Source organism: Talpa occidentalis, unplaced genomic scaffold (assembly GCF_014898055.3).
Source record: "Talpa occidentalis isolate TD23 unplaced genomic scaffold, MPIMG_talOcc4v2.1 talOcc4.15, whole genome shotgun sequence".
Lineage (NCBI taxonomy): Eukaryota > Metazoa > Chordata > Mammalia > Eulipotyphla > Talpidae > Talpa > Talpa occidentalis.
Genome location: NW_023601543.1, coordinates 76,380,142 through 76,393,317, shown reverse-complemented (window position 1 = coordinate 76,393,317; position 13,176 = coordinate 76,380,142). Strand labels below are relative to the sequence as shown.

Here is a 13,176-nt window from a genome sequence, read left to right as displayed (position 1 = left end):
GGGGGGTGAGAGGATCCACCAGAGACAGAGTGGGGAGCAGAACAGGCAGATTGACTGAAATACACTGCTGAGGGGAACAGTGGGTGAGACAGGAGAGGTCTGCTGTGCCATGTGGGTAGCTCCCTGACTGGGGATCAAACCCTTGCTGCAGTGGCTGCGGACAGCTTCCTAGGTTGCATCTTAACCCCTTGCGCCACCAGGGAGGCCCAGAAAATGGCCCTGTTTTTGCTTCAACAGGACGGCTGGCATGGGTGCTTAGTCATGAAGGTCTAATTTACGGTTATCAGTAAATTGGTAACTAGGTTTCCTAAGTCCTTGGTCTGCTAGACAGAAGCAGGGGACATAAGGGCGTGTCAATGGCCATTTATGCGCCGTAGTGTCAGGAGAGACACTACCTGCAGCAGCTTAGGCAGATGAGAAGCAATGCTTCTTAAAAAGATCTTTGAGAAAGGCATTTCATAAACTCCCACAGTGACTCACCCTGCATGACATCCCCAGAGGGTGGGAAGGGCCAGAGAACCTACTTTTGCTTTCTTTTGCACACACGGGATATTGCTAAGGCAGAGAATCCCTCCTTGGATGGCAGAGCATCATCTGTGGATGGTCCAGCCTCTCCCTTTACAGCCTGAGAGGGCCACAGGCCCCTTTTATGCTTTTTCTTTTTTTTTTTTAAGGGGAAATATTCTTTTTTTTTTAATTAATTAATTTATTTATTTATACAAGCACTGGGTACAGTCAGAAGCGCGGGAGGGTAAGAGAATTCACTAGAGCCAGAGCGGGGAGCAGAGCAGGCAGAAGGACCGAAGTACACTGCTGAGGGGAGCAGTGGGCGGGTACAGTCAAAAGCGTGGGAGGGTGAGAGAATTCACAAGAGCTAGAGCGGAGAGCAGAACAGGCAGAAGGAGTACACTGCTGAGGGGAGCAGCGGGAGGCAGGAGAGGTCTGCACACCATGTGGGACCCTTACCCGGCGGCCGGGGATCAAACCGGCACTGCAGAGGCTGCGGGCAGCTTCACAACCCAGCGCTCAACCGCTGCGCCACCGGGGAGGCCCCCCTTTTTTGCTTTTTCTAAGACTCATCGGGGAACCCAGGCAGGGCAGTTGAAGCAGACCCATCGGGAGGGTTCCTGGGGGAAGAAGAGGTATCAAAAAACCCTGTATGTCCCAAAGGCTTGAATACTTGGTCCAGGGGGCAGTGTCCAGGGTACAATTCTGGAACAACAATCCCTAATCTAACTGCTGGGAAACATTCTGCTCTCAGAACATTTAAAAATTACTGAAGAATCCAAAAAGTTTACCTTTGAAAACTCTAAAAAACCTAAGAATGCACAAGAACACTGCTTGAGTGACCAGAACAATGATGGCATCACACATACTATAAACTTCTAATTATTTCAAAATTAAAAGTTTGGAAAAAGGGGGGGGGGAAGCAGCACAGAAAATGGAGCAAGCATAGACCACAACTTTCAACAGCAATGAAGCCAGAGGGTAGATATTCTCAACACACTGAAAGGACATAACTTACACCCTCCAATTCTATAAGAAGTGAAATAAATCCTTCAAGAATTTTAAGTAACCTACATTGAGATTTCACATACACAAAGGTTTTTTTTTTTTCCTCCAGAGCCTGAGGAATTCATCCAAACTGCTTCACGTTTTAAAAATGTTTTAAGAATCATGTTTTTAAAAATACATTTATGAAGTGTTTTTGACAGTAAAGAAAGAGTATATAAGGAATGTAATCATAGTATCTTACTTTGAATGTTGAGTGTATTTATTTACTACAGATATACCTTGCTGTATAAAGCAACATGTGCAAAAACGAATGACTATAATAAAAGTTCATTGTTAAAATGAGAATTTTAAAATTAATTTAGAGACCTATTTTATTTATTCATTTATTTTTTCATTATTTCACTTTATCCACAGTATTAGAAAAGCAAGGCATTGTAAAAGTTTAGGTGAAATGTGTGGCTGGCAGCCCAATCAAGTCCCTTATATTCCATATTTTCCCTTCAGTTCTTCTACTTTGGCGATGTAAGCTTTCATGGCATTGTCCTTGGAAGTCCCTTTCAGTCCATTCCAGGCATCCCACTTGGCTTTGCCTTTGAAGTCCATCATTCCAGGCCGTTCTGTATTTACATCGCCCACAGTTGCTTGTTTGTAGTGGCTATAGATAAATAGCATCTCTTCATCTGTTGGCTTGGTCTTGAGGTTCTTAACTTCCTCAGCAGCTTTCTCAAACTCAGCCTGAGACATGCCGGCTGGATTGCAACAATTCCAGGAGACCTGCGCGGGGGCCTATTTTAGACAAGCCAAACAAAATTTTACAAATGGAGATCCTCACGAAAGAAAATGATGAAGTGTGTACCTCAGACAGAAGGAAAGTGTTTCCACAAGAAAGGTCAGAGGATTAGACAGGATTAGAATTTAAAGGGGGGGCGGGGAGAGGAAGGATTAGGGTCCAAATAAGGGGGGGTGCAATTGTGTGGGGAATATAACCAAAATGAAAATGCATACATTGTGCAAAAATGAAGAATGATGTAAGAATTATATAAAATAAAATATTAAAAATAAAATAAAATTGTAAGATAATGAAAAAAAAGAATTTAAGGAGGTAGAACGAAAATATGTTAACACCACAAATTACAATGGGGGTGGGAGTATTGAGGAACCCAAATATCGATAGCTTACCTTAGGAAATTCTAGCAAACACAAGACCCTGTAAGCTCACGTTCCTTTAGTCATCAGAGGGATGATTTCATTACACATCTGCTCGCCTCTGGAAAAATCCAGCAACAGTGAGAAAGGAAAATGACGTCTTACTATTATTAGGAAAGTAGTTTTGACACAGACTCCCTGAAAGAATCATTGAGAGTCCCAGAGCCCCAGGGACCACACTTTGAAAACCGCTGCTCTCTAACCCTTCTTCCCCTTCACCCAAGACCAGGTCTTCTTAGTGTCCTGTCCAGCTGGGCCGAGAAAGAAACGGCCGCTTCTCTGGCCAGGGTCCCCGGGGGAACTCTTTTCCCTTTTTGGCAAAAGCAGGGAGTCCACGGAGGGGCCTCGGGACGGTGCGGCCGGGCGCCGCTAGGGGGCGCCGCTAGAGAACGCAGCCGCGAGCCGCGCCGCCCACGCCCCGGAGAGCCGGGTTCTCACGGACTCCCGGAAGAGGGGGCGGCACCCGGAAGAGGGCGAGGTCGCGCCTGATTGGACGAAGTGCTGCGCTTCACGGACGGGGCGGGGCTTCTTCACGCTAAAAGCAGAGCCCGGCAGTCCCCGGCTCACGCAGCCCTAGTGGCCAGGTCCGCGGAAGCTTTCCAGTTGCACGCCGAGGTTCGCTAGGTCATGGTGCCAGCCTGACTGAGAAGAGGACGCTCCCGGGAGACGAATGAGGAACCACCTCCTCCTACTGTTCAAGTACAGGGGCCTGGTCCGCAAAGGGAAGAGAAGCAAAAGACGAAAATGGCTAAATTCGTGATCCGCCCGGCCACCGCTGGCGACTGCAGTGACATCCTGCGCCTGATCAAGGTAGCCGGAGGCCCGGGCTCCTCCTGGAGCAGGGGGGGGGGGGTGCGACTCCGTCTCCCAGAGCGTTCGGGTCTCGGGCAAGTTCGTCTTTCTCCGCCCGCCGCCCCCAGCCTTGGCCGGGCCGGGACCCCGCGAAGGCATCGCCACCCCGCCCCGCCTACCCCGTTCCCTCTGGGTGGGCCTGGGCCTCACTCCGTTTTCTGCTTCTCTCCCTCTCTTCTATGTGCGTCGCCCCAGGAACTGGCTAAATATGAATACATGGAAGAGCGAGTACTATTAACAGAAAAAGGTAACGCAACGGTGGGGGGCTGGGGGATGAGCGGCCGGTGCCTGTCGCCTTCACCCAGGCCAACACTGTCCCTGCTGCCCCTTCTTGCAGATCTGCTAGAGGATGGTTTTGGAGAGCACCCCTGCTACCACTGCCTGGTTGCAGAAGTACCCAAGGAACATCGGGCTGCGGAAGGTAACCGCCCTCTTCCAGAAGCCAGAGACCGAGTGTTGTGCAAAACGTAGTGGCCGCTGTGTAGAACACTGACACACAGGCCCAAGTTACTTACTGAGCAGATGGCCAGAAATAAGAGCCAGCCAGTGTCCAAACAACTGAGGGGGAAAAATAGATATGCTGCAGTTACTAGGGCAGGTTAAAAGAGCCCTTTAAATAAGGGGCAGAGTGCTGTGGAGACCTGGAAGAATGTAAGCTGTTTAAGTGGCAGAGTGCTATGGAGACCCGGAAGCTAGGTATAATGTCATTGATTGTAAATCAGTTTCATAAATGGTTTTTGTTTGACACTAACGTAACCTTTTTTGTAATTGTGTTAAATCACATTTTTTTCTTTAATTTGTCCCAATCTTCAGGTTACAGTCTCTAGCTTCGCCATGTACATGGCCCTTCCGTGTACATGGATGGGCGGGGAGGTAACTAAAAGATCCTTTACACAATAAAGTAGATGATCATGATAAATGAGGTAAGGTCCTATTATCACACACTTAAAACACGGTAGATCAGAAACTCCATTGTACTCGCTTCCTGTCTGTTTGCAAAGGAATATAAAATGGCTCAAAAGTTTAATTTGAAACCTCTGCCTCCATTTGGAATTAATAGACTCCCCATAGGTGGGAGTCAGATGCTCTTTTTCTCCCTTTTTTGCTGGTCCCCGTTGAATGGTCAGAAGACAGAGTAAAAAGGGGAAGTTTGGGTGGTTGTTTAAGGTTTTTTCTAAAGTCTGTTCCCCAAGATGGAGGCAACGAGTGGAAAACATAAGGGATGAAAGGCTTTTTAGAGGCATGTGGTGGTTACATAATATCTTTGGGTACCTCTGCTTCTTCTGACTTAAAAACTGGGGAGAGTAAATTGAGAATGTATGAATTGGAAGGCAAGTTCTGAAATTAAACGCTGCATTTTTGGCCTCATATTCTGACCTTAAGGAAGCAAAGTTTCTAAACTAAAAATATTTACTATTCTGAACTGCCGTGTCAACCTTATTCCCAAATCACCATACCAGCCTATGAATAGGATGTAAATAATGTGTGTGTTTAGTTTAAGACCATACCCGTTTTCGCTGTGGCAAGTAATGAAAGCATCCTCACCTCCCAAGTGTGAGATCCAGCAGATTGCAGAGTGGCCAGTCCACAGTTTTAGCCTGGCTTCAGCTATCTCTAATGTGTGCTTTTTTGCAAATACATGTTCTGAGAACAGCAAGGTCGTGCAACAGCGGCCTAGACTGCACTGGCATAAAAGTGGAGAGACAGTCGTTCACTGGCTACTTATTTCTTTAACACATGCATGTACATTTTAAAAAACCTAAGATAGTCTTCTGATTTTGCAGCTACAACTTTTATGGACTGGTTTTCATCCATAGCTCATGTGATACTCTTTTTACAGGACACAGCATTGTTGGTTTTGCCATGTACTACTTTACCTACGATCCGTGGATTGGCAAACTGTTGTATCTTGAGGACTTCTTCGTGATGAGTGATTATAGAGGTTTGTTGAGTTCAGGGGGGACAGCCCTAAATCAGCACTTCAATTCCTTCAAATGACTTTTTAATTGGTGCTTTTCTTTCTTTTAGGCTTTGGCATAGGATCAGAAATTCTGAAGAACCTAAGCCAGGTATGTCTTAGATTTTGACTTCTGAACTTGCAAAAGTCACTGGATTATTTTAATGAGTGCTTCAAGTTTGGGTCCTGGAAAGCAGGTGAAATGTTCACTGCTTACTCTCCCTTATAACAGGTGGCCATGAAGTGTCGATGCAGCAGAATGCACTTCTTGGTAGCAGAATGGAATGAATCATCAATCAACTTCTATAAAAGAAGAGGGGCTTCTGATCTGTCCAGTGAGGAGGGATGGAGACTCTTCAAGATCGACAAGGAATACTTGATAAAAATGGCAGCAGAGGAGTGAGGAGTGCTGGTGTAGACATGACAGCTTCCATTCTATTTTAAAATAAATTCTCAACTTATCTTGCTTTCTATCCTATTTGTAGTGAAATAATAGAATGAGCACCCATTCCAAAGCTTTATTACCAGTGGCGTTGTTGCATGTTTGAAATGGGATCTGTTAAAGGTAGTAATCTCGAGTGTGGTTTGGAGTCAGATTTCTCCTTGAACATCTTTTGATAAACAAGGTGGTGTGATCTCAATCTATATGAAAAAAACTTCATTCTTGTGAGTCATTTAAATGTGTACAATGTACACACTGGTACTTAGAGTTGCTGTTTTGATTCTTTTTTAATAAACTACCCTTTGATTTAATTGTTTCGTGTAAGCATTTTTATTGATCTTTTATTCCTTAGGCATTTTTCCTGCTGTTTGTGAATTAAAATGGCCAAGAAACATAACTTGATAACTTGACAACTGTTCAAAAACAGTTGTTAACCCAATATAAAGTATTTTTAGGGTTGTTAGCTGTGCTGTGCTAAGGCCCATTCTCAAAATCTGGAAAGAAGTCTGTTGAATTCCAAGGTGTTATACATAGCAACATGTTAAATAGGACATTACACTGATGACACTACATTTAATCTTACAATTTTCAACTCATTAAACCAAAAACCAGAATGAGTAAACTTTGTTATCAAGTAAAAGGTGGGATTCTAAAACTTTGGAAATTGAACAGGGGGGAGACAACAATAACCTCCTCTCACACAAAATAGTATTCAGAAAGGAAAGTGACACTTTCCTAATTTGGCAGGAGCAAAAGCCCCACCTTTTTTAGAGAAAATAAGCAAACAAAAGAGGCTGGAGTTGGACATAGGTACCAAGGGAAGCTAACATCCTGCTAATTAGCATCCAAGTTAGCATTTAGGAGTATGTGATTATTATGTTAACATAATGAACTTCTATAAAGAAACAATATGAGTGCTTAAAAATATGGGGTGGGGAAAGCCAGAAGTAAACAAAAGGACAGGGTACCACCACAGGGCTTTGGTGGAGGGTGAGTGAAGCATGTGCACATCAGGAGGTATGACGTTTGCCTCTAAAATTAGTTATGTCAGTGATTGGCAAATCAATAAGTAATTTGAGTAAAAAGGGAAGTAAACAAAAGGTTTCTTTTGCACTAAAAATAAAGCTCAGGAGAGGTATAAGGAAGCAATAGTTTTAGCTGTGAGAACTCCTTTCATCACTCACTACATTGACCTAAATTCCTAAGCCCACTAATTCCCTTGACAATGAAAACAGTAGTTGACAATAACCACTGTAGTGATCTCCAAGAATAATGTTTTCCAAAAGTCATCGGATACCAACTATACTCCATATCTTCTGTGTTCTCCAGGAAATAAGTCCTGGGCTCCTTAGTCAAGGGGATTTTCCCCTACAGCCTTTTGTTTCAGTGTCTGTTAAGGTGTCCTACATGAGTAGAAAGCCATATAAATAATTGTGATTCGGTATTGTATTTAGTACAAGTGAGCATTGGATTTACTGGTGGTGCAGAGAGCATGCCATGAAAACAGGCTTACAGCATCCTGCTCAGATGGCAAGTGATTTCTACAAAAGAAAGGCTGGCAAACATAAAAAGGGTTAACTAAACACAAGGAGTCTTGTGGGGAAAGAAGACATTTTGAAAACTGTGTTTTGGAAAGAGCCTCTTTGAGGAAAACAATGACATGCTGACTGTGGTTAAATATGTGAATAATTAGAAGAACCAAGCAAGTTACACTATAACGCTTTGTTTTCTCATCCTCCTTAGAGCTTACTTAGCCCTAAAGGCCCATTGTTGTCACCACACAAGTTTTTATGAAGTGTTTGAATCCACTTAAAGAAGTCCCTTAAGTTTAAAATTTAGAAGCTGAAACACCACAGCAGCAGCCCACTGAATGTTCAACTCAATTACAAAGACACCACTTTAAAAAGTGAACTGTAGAAGAAATTTGCAAAAGATGAAATCAACGAGCAAGTAAGAAAACATGTTATAGGGAAATTCTGTGGAAGGAAATAATAAACGATGATAAATCTGGAAAAGAAAAAAATCCATGTAATCAGCACCTCTGTGAAGATAAGTTTAAAACGACTCTTATTAAAATATTATACCTGACATAACCACTTGGGAAGAACAGTATTTCCGGCCTAAGGATCTGCCAATTATCACATAAGCATATTTTGGGGATTTCCCTGTATGGTTTAAAAATAACATGTTTGCTAAGATTATGTCCCTTGAAAGACTTATAAAATCAGTATTTTTTATACTATTAAAATAGGAAGTAGCTGGGTTTGTCCACATGCAGGTTTATAACATCCTGCTACATATCTGATTACTGGCCCATGGTAGTGCTGAGATCCATGAGTGCCCAAAGCAGAGCCCCAGATCATTCTACAGGGCAGGTTTTCCAGGGCAAGAAAGTAGAGGATTTTTGCAGAAATGTAGAAGCAACAATCTAGAAGGCACCCAATGATTTATTAATGCTCTGGAACCATCTACCCCATTCTGTGAGTCACCTCTCCACTGGGTCCCTCAATAGGAGGGCCTCAATAGGACAGCACCTATCATGGTCTGGTGACAGTTCCTTGTGGCAAGTGGCTGTTCGCCAGCAACTGCCAGACCTGGCCACGCTCTGGGAATCCCATCTCCCTGCCTGGCAGGCTTAGCTTCCGCTGAAAGTCCACAGGTGGCCATGTCTGCTCCTAGAATTCTGTTTGCTTCACTGGCCTCATCTTTGTTTTCTTGCTTCATCCTATCTTCCTGAGAATTATCACCTTAAGGTGAACCTGTGCTTGAGTCTCATCCCTCCTCTTTGTGTTGCCAATCTGGGCTTCAAGCCAGTCAGCTGTTACCCACAGCTCTGACAGACAGACCCACACCCTTTTTTGAGCCCCCCCCTCCCCGCACCCAGCAAGGCCCTCCCACTGTAAGGTTTAGTAAGTAGTTACCTGGAACTAGGCATTACCTGCAAGGCTTTGCACACGTTATTATCTAATTCTCACAAACACCCTATGAGGTAGGACCATTATTAGTTTCTCTTTATAACGAGGAATGAAAACTCAGAGAGGTTAAGTGGCCAAGGCTGCACAAGTAGCTCTGGGCATCGAACTCCCATCAAATTTCTCAAACCCCAGGGGGTGGGGGGGCTCACTACCATATTTTCTATAGGAATGAATGAATTTGGCATTTCTTTTTGATTATACTCCAAAGAAGTATTTTCTGGCTCATCAAAATCCATAGTTCCCAGTACAGGCTACACATTAGAATCACCTAGAAAGCTTTTAAGAAATACTAATGCCGAGCCCTGACTCCTAATCTAATTATATTTTAATGTGCATTCCAAAATGAAGCCAGGGTTGAGAGCCACTGATCTACATAAACACCTTGTAACTGAATCCCAGTTGCAACTGTGAGTACAACCATTTCTGTGTGTTTGTGTTGCTCACCTTGGCACCATGTCGTCAACAGTGAGCTCTTGCCAAGCAAAGCCATATCACACTGCATGAAGGAGAACCTTCTGGAGAGTTCGCAGAGAAAAATGGGAGAGAACTGTGTCATCCCACTGTCCTGCAGTGCTGAAAACAAAACCAAACAGGAGTTAGTACAGAGTTTCTTTGCAAACAGCAGCTTCATTTCAGCAAGACATCTCCCCTCACATTAAATCAGTGTTGTTGATTTAAATTTGTTAAGTTTGGTAGTTTTGTTTGTATTTGATTTGCAAATATATATTGGTTTCACAGTTGTATAGCAGCTGTGAAAGTAAAATGCTCACATCTGGTTATATGTCTATAATGAGTAATGTAAGAATAATTTCAATCCCCGCTTAGTACCTGTGAGAATTGATTCCTTTAAGAGGGATCCATACTTGCTTCAGAATCAAATCCTACCTGGCTTCTCCCTGACTGCATGATCACAGGCACTGAGCATCATCTCTCAGCCTTATTTTATTTGTAAAAAAAAAGGAGGGGGGCAAGGGGAAAGACTGCCAATTGAAAGACATTTTTAAAATACTGAAATAAGGGGCCTCCCTGGTGGCACAAGGGGTTAAGATGCAACCTATGAAGCTCTCCACAACCACTGCAGCATGAGTTCGATCCCCGGGCAAGGAGCTACCCATATGGTGCAGCAGACCTCTCCTGACTCGCCTGCTGCTCCCCTCAGCAGTGTATTTCAGTCAGTCTGCCTGTTCTGTTCCCCGCTCTGTCTCTGGTGAATCCTCTCATCCCACATACCTCTGGCCTGTACCCCAGTTCCTGTATGCATTAATAAATAAATCTTTAAAAAATAAAAATATTGAAATGAGGAAAATGTAGATGGAAATGTAGATGGAAACTTATGTAGGGCCTCCCCTGGTGGTGCAGGCGGTTGAGCGCAGCACTGTGAAGCTGCCCGCAGCCTCTGCAGTGGCGGCTCGATCCCAGCCGGCTGGTGAGGGTCCCACATGGCATGGCAGACCCCCTCCTGTCGCGCCCGCTGCTCCCCTCAGGAGTGCTTTCGGTCTGTCTGCCTGTTCTGTTCCCCGCTCTGTCTCCGGTGAATCCTCTCACCCTCCCGCGCATCTGGCCTGTACCCCGGTTCTTGTACAAATAAATAAATCTTAAAAAAAAAAAAAAGGAAATATGTAGTAAGCATCAATAAATATTGGTTTAGGTAAAAAAAATAAATAAATAGTAAATAAAAGAGATCCAAGCTACGCAACTTTGAGAAATGCTGCATGATCCTAATGCAGCACTGCCTGCATTTGGTTGATTTAAAAAAAGGGCCAAAGGTATCAGCACTAAAACTTCATGGGCTGGGCTCCAATGTGATCGGGTTTAAGTCTGATTCTTTTCAGCAAGAATATTTCATTGATGATTTTTTTCCATCAAGAGGCATAGCACGTCTGCTCATCTCTTTCGTGACATTAGCAGCCGTGAGTATCACCACCTAGGTCCACAGATTCATTAGGAGTTACAAAATGGTGATGTTCTATTTCTATCATTCCTTCTTCATTTATCAGCTAAAACACTTGTATAAAGAGAACTTTCCTGGGGCCTCCCCGGTGGCACAAGGGGTTAAGTCTCAGCACTATGAAGCTATCCACAGCCATTGCAGCACGAGCTCCATCCCCAGCCTGGGAGTTGACCCACAGGCCACAGCAGACCTCTCCTGTCTCCCCGCTGCTGCCCTCAGCAGTGTATTTCAATCAGTCTGCCTATTCTGCTCCCCACTCTGTCTCTGGTGAGTCCTCTCACCCCCCGCAAGAGTACCCCAGCTCTTGTATGCATAAATAAATCTTTTTAAAAAATAAAAATAATATAGAGAACTTTTCCCCACTCATGTTTCATTACCCTGAAGTACATTTCATCCAGCAAAGGCAGGATAAATGCTTGGATCGTGCTTGATTTACTAGTTTTCAAAAGAATGAATTGGCTTCCCCACATCTTTCAATTAAGTTTTTTTTCTCCCAGAGTATTATTATGAAGTCATGGACTTTAAACATTTCCTTTTGTGTTAATTTTCTTCCCTCACCTTTCTTATTGAAGCTCAGATCGCTCTAATTGTCTAGTGAGGGCTTCTTCAAGTTGATTTCAGAGTCCTTTGGACAAGACCTCAGAAGCCTTTGTTAGCTTCCTTGCTTTTAAGACGTCCCAGGTTCATCTTGTACATTTTCTACCCTAAACCAAGCATCAATGGCTAGGTAATTCTGAACTTCAGAGGTTCCCAGGGAAGCAACATTTATTGGGCACAAGCAGTACCCCCAGCTCTCAGCCCTCTGCTCTGATAATGACACAGGCCCAGCAAGAAGAGCCTTTTAAACAGGCTTCCAGCTTAGCCCAGGGACAGTTCCACCAGCTGTGGGCAGGACCGTCTACTTCCTCCTCACTGCTTATACTGCTCTTTTTCACCCAGCAAATCAATAACAACAACATAAAAGTTGGTTTCAAAACAGCTGACTCCAAAATGACAATGATCTTTGTTTGCAGAGGAACAGGGTCCAGCGGCAGCTTGGGTCTGATGGGAAGAAGTTATTTCCACTTAGAGTCAAGGGAAACAGTTAACTCCTGACTCTTCTTCACTGATGGGGATAAAAATAGACTTCATGGTTGTAGTGAAAAGTAAACTACCCCAGAGCTGCCAGGAGGACTAAGCGAGGTGCCAAGTACGCATGCGCAGGATGTACACTGCACCTGCATCCTGGGAGAGCAACCGTGTTGAAGAGCTACTATGTGCCACGTGCTGTGATTTTGCTCTTTCTTATGTCTTTGGAACAACAGTGGAGGGTATCTGAAGGGTGGCAGGATACACCACCGTCAAATATGCCATTTTTCCATAAGGATTATTTTAAGCCATAGCCATTTGAAAAACAGATACAAGAGCATTTTCTTCCTTGAAAACTCCCTTATGAAAAGATGCCCTTCCTGTACCTGGAGAAAAGAAATATTCTTCACAAGGAGTCAAAGCAGAGAGAATCCTGTACAAACAGAACTTGTTAAAATAATCTTTCTTTCTTGAGCCTCCCCACATATTTTAATTTCCCATATCTGCCTCTCTTTGTTCACCAAGAGGGCAGAGGTGACATTTTGTCTCCCCCACATAATCCAGGGGTGTGCTGGTAAATCCAGCCAGGGGTGGAAGTAGTCTTGATTTGTAGAAATTGCAGATAAACATGGTGTAAATACTTCCACCCAAGCTGATCTCAAGCTTTCCCATTGCAAAATTTCTGAATATTTAGCAATAGACTGTCCCAAGCAAGTAGCGGCCAGCTTCAGCACACCCCAGAATTAGGCCCATTTTGAAGATGAGGAAACAGAGGTGGAGAGAGGTTAAGCAATTTGAATTCACTGTGTGTGTGTGTGTGTGTGTGTGTGTGTGCACGCGCGCGCGCGCGCGCATGTGCACGTGCATACACACAGGTCTGGGCTGTCAACCTGGTCTGAGCCTCCACAAAGGTCTCTCCCATACCTCTGGCCTTTCTCAAGCAGTTAGCCACACTATTTGCCCTCGAATTGACTTCTTTATTTATGCTTCTGGCATAACAGAAATGTTGACCTCCTTAACTACCAATATCCTGGGATCATGTCCCTCTGTCTTTATACCCTCAGGCTTTGTTCCATGCATGGCACACAGTGGGCACTTAATAAATATTCATTAAATAAATGGAATAAACCAGCCTCCAATTTCGGGGGTCACTGACTCAACTCTAATGTTTTTCTTTTACCTGTAACAGGAACCCAGTTGGAGAGTCAGA

General features: G+C 44.0%; 3 protein-coding genes across 3 annotated transcripts; 2 read left to right on the top strand and 1 right to left on the bottom strand.

Moving 5' to 3' along the window:
- Positions 1 to 1,889: 1,889 nt before the first annotated feature.
- LOC119246775 (acyl-CoA-binding protein) lies at positions 1,890 to 2,297 on the bottom strand. Its single transcript, XM_037513114.2, has one exon. The coding sequence runs from the start codon at positions 2,257 to 2,259 to the stop codon at positions 1,996 to 1,998; it is 264 nt and encodes an 87-aa protein (XP_037369011.1). The 5' UTR covers positions 2,260 to 2,297; the 3' UTR covers positions 1,890 to 1,995.
- A 1,094-nt stretch (positions 2,298 to 3,391) lies between these two features.
- Positions 3,392 to 3,481, top strand: LOC129145893 (uncharacterized). The gene has a single exon (XM_054695813.1). The coding sequence runs from the start codon at positions 3,392 to 3,394 to the stop codon at positions 3,479 to 3,481; it is 90 nt and encodes a 29-aa protein (XP_054551788.1).
- SAT1 (spermidine/spermine N1-acetyltransferase 1) lies at positions 3,466 to 6,283 on the top strand. Its single transcript, XM_037512608.2, has 6 exons — positions 3,466 to 3,531; positions 3,769 to 3,820; positions 3,911 to 3,994; positions 5,414 to 5,515; positions 5,602 to 5,642; positions 5,763 to 6,283. Exons 1-6 carry the CDS (start codon positions 3,466 to 3,468, stop codon positions 5,931 to 5,933), a joined length of 516 nt encoding a protein of 171 aa, XP_037368505.1. The 3' UTR covers positions 5,934 to 6,283.
- Positions 6,284 to 13,176: the final 6,893 nt, after the last annotated feature.